Raw genomic sequence first — 13,973 nt, forward strand, 5'->3', positions numbered from 1 at the left:
AGGTTGCCCCTGGGCCTCTTAAAGTGTAAGAGCTACCAGGAACCCTGCCTTTTTATTTTGGCTTCAGCTACTGTATTACAGGAGCATGTCTGTCTGCTCACAGCTGCTTTTCCATTGGGAACCCTTAAAGCAGAACCTCGCTGCATTTCACCCAGACACCCAGCAGGTGGCGCTGAGGGACGCGAGCCGGCTTCTCTGGCTGTCACCAGCGGACCTGTTGCATTTGCACTGAGCCGCTTGACTGGTGCAGCAGAGGCAGATTCCAGCTGTACCCAGGAGCTGAGCTAGTCACCCGCTGCGGGTCACAGAGATGCCCCCTGCCCCCGGCCAGAACCACGCCGATCACAGGAGAGCATGAAGGTTTAAAGGGCATTACTGCTGCTGCCCCTACAGTGTGGACTTATTCCCCATCTGCCAGGAGCATCCAGTGCAGAAGACATATGTGAAGAAGACTTTGGGGGCCAGTGCTAGGAAGGTGAGGCGTCATCCCCCAATTATGCTTTACATTGGGTGCCTAGTCATAGCAGAAGAGTATCAGTATCTGTATGCAACTGAAATCATATATATATATATATATATATATATATATATATATATATACACACATATATATATACACATATATATATAGCTATATCTATATATACTGTATGTACATATATATATATCTATTTGATTTTATATGTATGGTGGGCTGTTATATCGGAAATGATGGCTTGAGTGTCTGCTCTATGTTTTGAGTTGCAACTTGCAAGTGAAAGATGAGTGCCCCATTGGTTGCGGAGAGGAAGGGGTTACCAGCAGCGCAGGGCATGGCAGATCTTCTTGCCCATTCCTTTGCAGTTACTGTAGGGTTCAGGAGCGTGTGCCCTCGAGCCATCATAGAGTTTAACTCTTTAAGTGCCGGGGTATAAGCCCGAACTTGATGGCCCGTGTCATTGGCTCTCACGAATGACCTATAGTAACGACCCACGAATTCTCAGTTGCGTTCTTTAGATATCGAGGTCATTCCGACGCATAAAAAAATGTTACAAAAATAAAGTCTGTACGTGGAGTAGATCCCAAGCTCTTCCGCTGTTTTTACTTAGACCCTTGTGATCAGCGACCGCGCTGGGACGTAAATCAGTGTAGGTGCATACAGTATACTGCCTGTGCCAATGGCATTGTCAGGGGTGGGGGAGGGGCGACACGCTAATGCTAATCATGTCATCAAGTTAAAAACCAAACACAATGACAGCTGCAATTTTCAGATGTTCATTTTCAGTTTTGAATGAATGTATATGATTAATGTACATGTTCCCTATTAAGGTATATCTTATCTTATCTATGATATGATGGACACAATCTAAGTACAACCATAACCCAGCGATATGTTCTGACCATTGACAACACATATGCATTGTCCCCAATATACCCTTTATTTCTGTCATTCTCAGTCGGCCCTGCATACATTAGTGACGAGATAGCATGGACCTAAATATTGGGGCTTTCATGTAACATCAGGACCAATGATGGCTGCTGGCTGAGAGACCAGTGATGTAGTAGATGTAGATACATATGTGTAGGTAAAATCACCGCATGGATCTGCACGCCACCGGACACAGGTCCATACAGACAAGTTCCCAAAATCCAGCTTTATTCTTAAGTTTACAAAAACTCCATCCTTTAGCTAAGTAATTATATACTATTTTTTTTACATTTGCAATTGTTTTGATAAATGTCTACCAAATAAAAATTCCAAAATAGAAATGTGTAAATTATGTCATTGACTGAAATCAATGCATCCATGCAAAGTAAACATTTACCATCCTAGAAGAAAGGGGGAGTATTAGGCCACGTTCACATGCTCAGTATTCAGTCAGTATTTCTCATCAGTATCTGTAAGCCAAAACCAGGAGTGGGTGATAAATACAGAAGTGGTGACGGGTTTCTATTATAGGTCTCCTCTGATTGTTCCTCTCCTGATCGTGGCTTATAAATATGGTGGGAAAATAGCGACCAAATACTGAAGGTGTAAAAGTGGCCTATGGGTACGATCCCACGTTCAGGAATTACTGCGTATTTGAACACCGCAGCGACCAGATGTTACAGCATAGAGGATGGGATTTCTAGAAACACGATGTCCACTATTCGTTCATGTGCACCTGCGGATCACCCATGGAGACTGACATGCGCCGCGTTTTTCAGGACAGCATCATGTCAATTTCATGTATAGAATGTAGTGAATGCGGTAAATCCGCATAATGTGCATTTACCTGTGTTCAATAGAATGCAGCGTTCTGGCTGCATTGAACACATGGTAATGTCCAAAGCGCTGCTACTACCGGATCATGGGGACGTAGCCTGAACCTAAACAGATTGGTGATTTTTCATTCTGAACGATCTTGATACATACAGGGAGTTATAGGAATAATGAAGCAGGTGGATCTGATTGCAGGAATGGGTTAACTCTCTACAGTTAAATGCCTAGAATTTTTTTTTATTTAATCGTCTCTATTTTTGATTATACACACACAGACGTTAGGTTTAACTGATTAATGGGAATAAAAGTGTAACATTTATTGTAAATGTTTTGATTAAACATGTAAGCTTTAGCAATAGTCATATTTTCTGCCCTCTGAGAACAGTTACATTGGTGGGGTAGAATGAAGGAGGCACTAGCATGTTTGAAACCTTTATGACTTTCATCATCTTCTTGCTCCCAACTTTCTTTCGTTTTCCCAACATGTCCACACACAATTATCTATAGCTCCATTGGATTCTGCGGCTGCTTGGTCGTTCTGATCTATAAAAGCATCCAAATCACAGGCAGAGATGCCAGGCTGTTTACTTGTTCAGAGCGGAGTTCCTTCTTCTGACCAGCAATATTGAAGCTGTACTCAATATAAAAAAGCACACCGACACTGCTAGAAAATATCCGTTCTGCTCACTGTAATAAAATCCCAGCGATTCTGACAGTGAACAGTTTTGGTTAAGGCTCCCACTAGGTGGCGCAGTGACACATTACACGCCAATGTTAAATAGGCGTACTTTTCCTTTAAGAGTCATTTCTAACCTCACAGTGACCCTATTGCACTAACATTTGCTCTCTGCTACAGGTACTAAAAGTAACATCTTAATACATTATTACATCATTCCAATAGATTTGACAAATGCGCGCTGTTTCATAAACTCCTCACTAATCTTCAAATTATGTCTAAGGAAAACATAAAAAAAAAAGAAGAAACTAATTGTTCGGTGTAGGGCGAGGTGATGACTTGTCCATCAAGGCTTGTAAGAATGCAATAAATATTCTCCCAGCGTCTGCAATGGCTGCGACCAGAGAAGGAGCAATCTGACACTGCGGTGTCTCTGTTGCACCCCGTAAAAGAAGATGGAAATTGCAAGTGTCAAGCAGTCCGGCAGCATTTTCACATCAATGACCTGTCGGGATTCTAAGGCAGCCATGAAAAGAAAAGCAGCAGCCTTGACTGGTTAATATTTTAACTCTTTCATCTCTATTTTCACCCCATTTGTACATTTCTAACTTGACTTCTAAATTACCCCCCGTCATAATTCAATGTGCTCCTTAGGCTTTAGGGGTGATTTATTTTATTATGAAAATTTTGCCTCATTGTATCTGAAGGTGTCAGTGGGAAAAGTGGAGAAAAGAAGGATCTAATGTACTTTACCTGGTGGCAGCAGCAGCAGACTACAGGGGGTGTCTATGGTGCCTCTACCCTAGTGATGTAGAGAATGGCGGCTCATGGCCATCAATCACATCACCATGATTGTGAGATCTTCCCCTTACATAACGTTCACATTTGCGTTGTTGGGCGCAGCGTCGTCGCCGCAACCAACAACGCATATACACAACGCTGCGTTTTTTGACGCATGTGTTGACATCAACTAGTAATGTTCATGAATTTTGGCACAGGGAAAATGCTACAAGTAGCGTCGTCCGCGCCCTGTCTGGTGCGTCAAATTGATGCATGCGTCGTAAAACGCAATACAACGCATACCGGCGCATGTCCATGCGCCCCCCCATGTTAAAGATAGGGGCGCATGACGCATGCATCAGTATGCGTCGACGACGCTGCGCCCAACAACGCAAATGTGAACGTAGCCTAAGCTTAACATCATTCTACCATGTCCTCTACAATGATATGGATTTACTATGCAGGACACATGGACGGTAGACCACTACGCCCCTGCAAGACTGACTGTGACATTTATCTACTAGAGGCCCAAACTTTTTTGTTTAGCATTTCTATCCCTGAGAACAAAAGTTCTCTGGCGTTTTGGCTACAGGTGTTCCTGTTTACACTGAACACTTCCATAGATAAGGGAAGTGTACATAGTGTTGTGTCTTTTCTATGCATTCCTCCCCCATGTCAACAAAGCCCTAATTTAAGATGGCAACTTATTTTAGTACCTTAAGATGAGAGCTCCTTTAAGAGGTAATATCGCTCCACAGAATACATTATAAAGTTGGCCAATACGTTAACAGCTGAGTTCAAGGGAGCAAAACACCCCAGCTAAAAAGGATCTAAAAATCAGCGGGATCTCCATGTAAGAAGGATATCCACGGTAGATCTCCACATGAGTGGAGAAGAGCGATTGAATGATACAGATCTTTTCTTGAAATGGGAATCTACATCCTTTTCAGAAAGATTATCGGAATGAATATAAACCCAGTGTGGGAGTTGTGCAGTGTGTACCCGCTTCTGTTTTAACAATGATTTAAAATGACTTACCACCTGAGACCTTTCTGACATATTCCCCAGATGGAAAGTTGGGTGGGTCAAAGACCTAAGAGCCCCTGTTCTGCTGCAAGGTGGTTAGAGGATTTCAGACAGCAACCTATCACAAATGAATGACATATTCTATGTCATTAAATGGAATCTGTCAGCAGGATTTCACACTACAAACAATTTATTTGTGCATGTAGATAAGTCCAGCATTAACTTTACATGGCCACTTCATTCCTCCGTTACTAAGAAATCAGCGTTTTAATCAATATGCAAATGAGGCTGAAGAGCTATTTATAGATCTGAAACCACTGTCCCTCCAGCTCTATTCCCCACCCAGCACTGGCTCCTGCTTGACTGGCTCCTCCTTTGCTTGAAGTCACACATCATAAAGGCTGTCACTCAAGCAGGAGGGGGTTGTGCTGGGCGAGGAATAGAGCTGGAGTGACAGAGGCTTCAGTCTCATTTGATTATTAATTCAAGCATAGATTTCTCAGAATTGGAGGTACGGACCGGCCATGTAAAGGTATTGCTGAACTTGTTTTTGAAAGAGTTACATATGTATATAAATAGTTAGGGGTTTGAAATTCAGCTGATAGATTCCCTTTAAAAGGGATATCTGGGACTTTTCAAAGGCATGCAGTTGTTAACAGAGGCAACTACCTGTCTTTTTTACCTGGTGCTGGTCATTGACCGCTCCTGCCAGAGATTCAGTTACTCCCTGTCAACAGAGCAGCAGCTTCTCTTCCTGCTGACAGGGTGGGACTACTGGTGTCATGCTGATTGACAACCAGCTTCCCCCAATTAGGCAGTGGGAGCCGACTGTCAATCAGCATGACACCAGTAGTCCTGCCCTGTCAGCAGGAAGAGAAGCTGCTGCTCTGTTGACAGGGAGTAACTGAATCTCTGGCAGGAGCGGTCAATGACCAGCACCAGGTACAAAAGACAGGTAGTTGCCTCTCTTAACACCTACATGCCTTTTTTTTCTAAAGTACCGGATATACTCTTTATTGTCTCAGGTGAAACTCTTTTAAATCCTTTTCTGTATCTGCACTATATCAATTTAAGGCTATGTTCCCACGTTGCATTTTTTAAGCATTTCCGCAGCGGAAACGCTTACAAAACGCTAACGAAATGCATCCCATTAATTTTAATTACATTCCGTAATTGCTGTGCCTATGCTACGTATTTTTCCGCAGCGGAGTCGCATCGCGGTAAAAGGCTGCCATCACACTAGCAGTATTTGGTTAGTATTTTACATCAGTATTTGTAAGCCAAAACCAGGAGTGGGTGATAAATGCAGAAGTGGTGCATATGTTTCTATTATACTTTTCCTCTATTTGTTCCACTCCTGGTTTTGGCTTACGAATACTGGTGTAAAATACTGACCAAATACTGCTAGAGTGACGGCAGCCTAATACGCAGCATGTTCATTCATTTTGCCATAGACTTGTATAGGAAAACGCTTGGAAAAAACGCGACAAACGCTTGAAAAACGCAACAAAAACGCATCAAAATCTGCATGCGTTTTCATTGGCAAGGGAATGCGGTTTTGATGCAGAAAAATCTGCTTCTGTTCTGCAACGTGGGCACATAGCTTAAGGGTTAAGAAAACTAAATGAATCCTTCATTTATATTTTTTATAGAACTTGTTTAAATAAGATTTGGAATGAAACACTATTGGTGTGGTCATTTCCGGCGTGACGTGACCCCACAGTGTTATACTTTTGACCAGGAACAGGTGAAGAGAACGTTTAGCAGTTTCTAAGACCCAGAGGGAAATGAAAGTTCTCGCAGCCACACTAGGAAAGAATAGCTCTCATTATTTTCCATGTATATTTATTTTGACTCTCCTAATCCTTACGCTGATATGATCCTTTTAATAAACACATTACGTTCCAGCCCCTGAAGATGGTCTCCCGTGGGCAGCGATTAGAGGGTTAGATAACAATTTGACAAGTTGTTTTATATAATGGAAAGTGACCGCTAAGCTCATATGTTTTCATTTCATTTGTCTAGACGGCTCACTTATCTTTTTTTCTCCCCTCTCGGCTCTAGACTACACTACTTTGCGAGACTTGATGACCATTTTCCACAATAGTCGGGGTGCACATAAAAGACTGGCTGCGTTTTAGGCTTTGAGACTCGTGGAATGTTAGTGAGAAGGTGGCATAGCCTTAGTGCTTTGTGCGACATTAATCAGCGCTCTGCTGGCAGCCGCTATATCCGTTATTCATGAGAATCCCCTTTACATGTGATTAATCAGATTAATCATAGTGGTGCTCCGTCTCTGCTGTCATATTTAGGAGTGGGCATTCTGATAGAGTAAAGTATTTTCCCTTTATTACCGTCCTTTATTTGTTTAGCTAATTGACCTAATGGAGGAAGGATGCTCAGTCTGGGCTGCGTTATCCAACCCAGACAGCTCATACCCTGATCATTACTTACAACAGTAGGGCTTTGTGCTGTGCTTTACATGAATGTGCTATGGTTATGAAATATGCCACTAGTGCCAGTGTAGAGAACAGTGGACACAGGGCGAATGTCTGAGAACATCCACTGTCCAGGGTGCTCAATCTGGGCTAAACGATCATATCACTAGTGCCTAATGCCAGTTCCCTGCTGCATCAAAGGCAAAAAACTTGGTAAATTGGTAACATTGCATCTTATCATTGTATAGCACTTGTAAGAGGATAAGACTGGGGATTGTCCGGTCCAAATCCATAAGTCTTCAATCACACTGGGTGACTGCAGACTTATGAATCTCCCCCAGCACACGTGCTGTGCACTGTGGGGATTCGACAACTTCTGAGCCGAGACTGGAGGATATGTATAAGTTATACATACTCCTTGCCAGGGCCTATCTAGTGAGCATGGCCTCGCTCCATACCCTTGTATAGAGTGAGGCCGCACCTCGTCTACTGACGCGGCCGTCCGGTAGGTGTGTGAAAGCACCTACCTACCTTCCGGTCCTGGGTCAGGAGACGACTAATCCTCGCAGTGCACAGTGCCGACACTGGGGGGATTCATAAGTCTGCAGTCACACATATTGACTGCAGATTTATCTATTTGGATCGGAAAACCCCTTTAAGCCCATGGAGGCCTATCACCAGAAGGATGGTGCAGTTATGCAGGCAGACTTGATTGTGGTCCCTAGAAGCTTAAAGGGAATATACAGTATGGTCAGAAAATGATCTATTGTTTAAATCAGGTTTCTGCGTTAAATGTAGGTTTAAAACATTTTACCGGTGTCTTCTTCATATTACAATCTGTATGAAAAAAAACACATAATCCTAGAATTTTCACTCTTTGGCTTAATTTAGTCTCCTACTTCCTGTTCTTTAAGGAAAATGTTTCAGCAGTCTCATTATCATCCCAGACAGGATAGAAATAACAGGTAGCGCCTCTATATGCAGCTGTTAGTTCCAGAGCCACCAATCACAATAGCTAATGTCACAGCTAACCCTGATCCCCCTCCCTTCACAATGACCTTTGCACATGCTCATTAGAAACTTTAATACAAATTCTAGGGTCTATTGCTGATAATGTGCACATTAGTCTAGAATAGCTTCAGTGGCCAGTATCAGTTTTTCTTGGCCAATCACTGGTCTTAAAGATCTCATATTGTCCACTTTGTCACAACTGCTCCCATTGATTGCCTGCGAAGGTCATGTGCTGTGATTGTGAATTCACAATTCACAAAGACCTAGGGCAGCAGCGCTGTTGTGTGTATAAAAATAAAGATTATTATTATTATTATTGCAGGAGGTGAGTAAGGCCACTTTTGTGATTTCTAGATAGAGCAAGCTTGTGCACTAAAAATATCCTTGGAAAAACTTCTTTAACTTTACTCTGGGCTGAGTTTACCTTATGGTTACAGTCCTGACACTTGGTAACACATCTTTGTAACTCGGGCGTCAGGAAGGCAGGGGTTTTGTCTTGCTCTCTACTTCTGCTTAGGCTTGGCTTGTAGGTATCTGATCACTGCCCACAGTTGGGAAGCCTAGTCTGACTTGTCCAGTCTTCTGGTAAAGGTCTGCAGTAACTCTATGTGGCTGCAGACTTCTGAATCTTGACATTGAGTGGTGCGATGTCAGGATTCCCCGGTGTTGCCGGTGAGAGCAGGTGAGCACTTGATCACAATTATGCAATTTGCATACATGCGGTCATATGCCAACTAGATGTGCCTGACTTCTCTCAATTCACTTGTATTGAGAGAAGCCAGGTATGACTAGTCAGAATGTGACCATGTGGCCGGAAGTATAAAAATTACAAACTTGTGGTCACTTGACTGTTCATTCTCACCAGCAATACCAGGGAATCCTGACAGGGTGCCCAATGCATGCTGTCAAGATTTAGATGTAACTCCAGACAACCCCTTAAATATTACACACAATTCTCTGAAAAGGGCAGCACGGTGGCGCAGTGGACAGCACAGCAGCCTTGCAGCACTGGAGTCCTGGGTTCTAATCTCACCTTGGACAACATCTGCAAGGAGTTTGTATGTTCTCCCCGTGTTTGCGTGGGTTTTCTCCAGGTTCTCCGGTTTCCTCCCACATTCCAAAGACATACTGATGAGGCTCACAATCTAAATTCCCTATCGGGGACAGTGATGATAATGTGAGCAAAAACTGTAAAGCGCTGCGGAATATGTTAGCGCTGTATAAAAAAAATAAAGATTATTATTAAAGGTTAATGTTGTCAGGCCCAGTAGTCAGCGGACTAAACCTCTGCACATAAGACTCCCAGATGCACCACAACACAGCACTATATGTAGAATAAGCTCCTCTCTACAATGGAGCCATCATTGCCACACTACGGGATGTGGCATGGCATTCCACCTGATCACTCTGGGCAGATACAATCATTATAATTTGTATTAACAATAGCATTTGTATGTATTCAGTGCAGGAATGGTTTATCTTAGTTCAGAATTCATTGGAAGTAGACAAGAATTTTGACTTTTCTTCAGATGACCAAATCATGTAACCCTTCTAATTGTCTTCTGAAGAGGCATGTGTGTTGTAGTAATGCATCTTAAAAGTAGAACGAGATGGCAACCTGAAGTAAATCCCAAGCTTTCTTCTGCTGTTCGAGCACCATGAAACGCTTAGTGTTCTACTTTGTGTTGCCGCATGGTATGAGAGGAGAGTGAGTCTGAAGAATGCTGTCATCTCTCTTTTTTTAGGTGGACCACTCCCTATTAGCTAAAACTAAAATAGCAGAAATCATTTAGAAAAAGTACTACTATATGTGGCATAACTTAGTCTGAAGTATTTCAGGGATTAGATTCTTACATTTCATTGCTACCCTATATTCAGTGAAGGGTCAGTGAATTAATCTGTGTTTACTATGTGTGAACAGCTGCATAGCGCTAATCTCCACAATATGTCACATGTCTTAATTTACTTAGTCATTGTGGCAAGTGTTAATGGTTCATGCAGCGAACAATTGCTTGTTAGGGAAATTTGCTAGATTTAAGCTCTGATCACATAAAAATACCTATGAGTGACACTTCTCTTTTTATATTAAAGCCTACATGAGGTGGAGGCGGGAGCGTGACAACATTTACAAGATGGCCTCTCGGTTGCTGGCATTGTGGGTAATGATGTCACTGAAGTCTTCAAGATATCAGGTAAATGAATGCACAATGAGTACAACATGAAAATAATGCATATGGCTGCCCCTCCGTACGGCACCAGAGGGACGCATGACTTGTAGACCCTCATAGAGGTTTGGCGCCAAATGCCATTTCTTGTTCCACACCCTGAATATACTACAGTGTGTATATAAGGTTGAAATGAAGTGCAATTTTCTAACATTCTGAGTTTCAGTACGAGTTATAACCTGTTCTTTAATCATTTAACCCTCTGCTCTTTCTGGGATTTTCAGTCCAGAGGGTGGTCCTATCAGTGACTAAAGGCTACCTCAATATTCACTTTTACACAAAGAAAGCTGTCAATCACTCATAGGACCACCCACTGGACACAAAATCCCAAAAAGAGCAGAGGAATATATTAATAAAACCCAGATTATGCCTGATCTTTTCTCACAAATCTATTTATCAGTCTCAGCTTTTCCTGCTCTATAACATGGCGCCTGCAGATTGAACTGCATTGTCATGGTGACAGGTTCCTTTTAAGGAAGCTTGTGGCTTATAGAAAGCATGGTTGTGTTTAGATAACAAGTCAAACGTTAGTCTTCAAGCTCTTTCTGACCAATCTTCCATAAGATACATATTCCTGATTCCAATAGACAGAGATCTGTGCCGTAGTGTTATGTGACATTTTCATTGCTGTTCCTGATTTGGAGTAACGGCCAAAATGAACAGCCCCTGTCATCACAAGAAACTCTGCAGTGCAATTATAGACAAAGCTAATTTTATGTTTGGGTCTGATCACTTTCCAAGTGGAAAATGATGTTTCATATGAAGACTACTGAGGCAGTAATCAAATCCTTTGGCGAGCCTTGTCAGATCTCTGTGTCCACCAGATCTTAATGCCAACTCTTCCTTATTAAAATAATGCCGGTCTCAGTCTCCTTTTATGATATGCTGAATACAGTTTCATGGCTTAAATCAAGATATACAATCTTCAAAGCAAACTGTATTGTACCTAATTGCCATTGTGATGGCACAGTTGGCCATAGCGAGGTGCCAGATAATTGCACTACTACTGTTACACACAAGGTAATGGATTTGAAATCCTTTTAATAAAGGAGAATCCTCTTCAGTGTAGCATGATCCTGTATTTCTTTCTGTTTCCTCAAGGTGATCAAGTACAGTCACTAGATTAGGGGGCAGAAGGAACGGCGGTAAACCTGACTGCAGTATCAGACTACACAGATTGTTTGTTTGTAGTCTGTAACTATGGAGACAGATTTGTCTGTAAAGGAGTAGTGTACACCAAATATTAGGGTATTTTTTATAACAATTTTTTGTTAAATTGTTATTTTTTAATCTTACTCTACTGCATCAGCACAATACATATGCTAATTTGTAGAAAAATTAGAATTCTTACTTCATAGAAATTATTTGCCTAAATATATTTTTAGATCAATCTAATTATTAATAATCTAGGTCTAGATTGAGAAAACTGCCTCAGAAACTAACCCAGTTTATAGTCTGTCAAGTACAATCCCCCCCATAAATAGCAGTATCCTAATCTTATTGTAACCTTAGGGGCATGACTGCTTTGCATTGTTTATTTTGTCTGTTAGACCCCATTAACAAGTGTCAGAGTTTCTGGTACATACTTTTGTTGTTTCCTGATGAAGGAGTCATAGTACTCCGAAATGCGTTGAATAAAGCCACTTTTTCATCTGAATATCCAATTGGACTTCTATCTTTCAAGCAGCGTGGAGTTAATCCACCTTTTTATCCCATTTTTTTTTTTTAACTCTGGCTGGTCATGAGGAGACCTGTGGATCTGCAGCAGCTAATATTTCTACGAGCCTGTGTTGGGGCTCTATCTGGCGTGTAAAATCTCAGTAGAGGTATCTCTTAATACCCAGATAAGACTCTATTGCGCTTTTACTTTCCTTCCAGCTTTTTATTGAGAGTTTCTAATATGTCTTCTAATTTTTGCATGGATAAAACATGTTACCATTAGAGATGAGTGCAAAATATTCAAATTCGTCTGCTCGTGTTTTTCCCCGAAAATTTGATTCACAAAGAAGATATTGTCTTCGAGTTCAATGTCCATTATTATACTCTTGGGTCTCTAGAGTCCAGAGCATAATAAACGTGATATGTAAAAAAAATAGTGAAAATCCTTATACTCACTTTACCGCTCACCTCTAGGCCAGGGAGGGTTTTGCGCATGTGCCCACAAGGGTCGCTACACACTTGATGACCTCATACATCTCGCTGTTGGACGCATGCGCAAACCTGGAAGTCTCAGCCTACCAACCGAGGCCTGGGGATTTCACCACTGCAGACGATGATCCTAAGTTCGAAGATGTGATGAACCGAAACGGTGGCAGTGAGGAGTTCAGGGTCTGGAGATGTGAGTGTAAGATTAAAAAAAAAAAATTCTTTAACATTTTTATGGTATTTTTGTGGTACAGAAAAACAGCAAAAAAGCCTTTTGATTTGAGGACCAAATTTATCATTGCAAGTCAAAGAGTTTGCAAAGAAAAAAGCCTTTGTTTTGACTCAAAGAAAAAAACTGAACAACATATATGGACAGTAAAAATGGACACGCAGACCAAAAATAGAAGAAAGTTGGATCCAGCACACTGATGAAAATTGGTTTGTTTTCATTTGTGTAAGTGACATGTGAATAAGGTGAAAGGCAGTGTTCACACATTGTGTTCACCAAGTTGCATTTTTTTGGCTGTGATTGCGGTAGAACTGCAATGTTTTTGATGAGATTTTAGAAAATCATGGTAATGTGTTTTGGGTGCAATTGCAAAAAAAAAAAAAAATACAACACAGCTGCAACGTGTGAACGCAGCCTTATTGTTTGTTTATTGGATTTTCAAAAACTAAATGAAGGTGTAAAACCTCTTTATGGAATTCTCAAAATCAAAGTCATTTGATAAATACGTATTCATACACATATCATAAAAGGCAGCTGCCAAAGAAAATTGGTGCACAACACAGAAGTGAAAAGTAAGGCAGTTTATGAATCAAAAAGCGTATTTCGATCACTCTCAGAAGGACTTTGTGTTGACTTTTATGCAGTCTGTTCTCTTCCCCCTCGATTGTTGACTGTCTGAGTCTAAGCATCCCCTCCTGACATAATTTTCTCTGAACGCTGGTAGAGAGGCAGACTTTTCTGGTTGGTTGGAGAGTTGAGCTCATTGGAGCCCCAGGATAACCTGCCTGCTGTATTGCTCAGAACACAATCCAGATATGAAGTCATAAATTGAAATTGCAGGCGTTATGAAACTGAAAAGGAGAGGCTAATGAGAGGGCATACAGAGTTAAACAGAAATGCAGTGATGAAACCATCCTTATACCACTAGAAGCTATAAATTGCCCATATGCACCTGCTGCCCATATAATCTTCACAATAACTTTTTAACCCCTGCAGCTTAGACTATATTTTCACTAAACTTTCATTGGCCCATTAGGCTTGCAGCTTTGGCTGTATGCAGTGTGTGCCTCAAGAAGCTTTGTTTCATTTATAAGATTAGCCATATTCTTCAACTCTCCCAGAAAGTCCTGAAGCTCTTGGGAAAAAAAAGAAGCCTCCATAATCCAGAAAAAGTTAACAATTCTTTGGCTTTCTACAAAAC

At 41.5% G+C, this 13,973-nt stretch overlaps 1 protein-coding gene across 1 annotated transcript in view; it reads left to right on the forward strand.

The window, feature by feature from the left end:
- The first annotated feature begins 228 nt into the window (after positions 1 to 228).
- Positions 229 to 13,973, forward strand: part of ADAMTSL3 (ADAMTS like 3) — an 810,189-nt gene continuing 796,444 nt past the window's right edge. Inside the window, exons 1-2 of the mRNA XM_069766101.1 lie at positions 229 to 475; positions 10,265 to 10,365. Of these exons, the coding sequence (XP_069622202.1) occupies positions 10,270 to 10,365 (96 nt within the window). The 5' untranslated portion in view covers positions 229 to 475; positions 10,265 to 10,269. The remainder of the gene's footprint in view (positions 476 to 10,264; positions 10,366 to 13,973) is intronic.

This window comes from Ranitomeya imitator, chromosome 4 (assembly GCF_032444005.1).
Source record: "Ranitomeya imitator isolate aRanImi1 chromosome 4, aRanImi1.pri, whole genome shotgun sequence".
In the NCBI taxonomy this organism is placed as follows: Eukaryota; Metazoa; Chordata; class Amphibia; order Anura; family Dendrobatidae; genus Ranitomeya; species Ranitomeya imitator.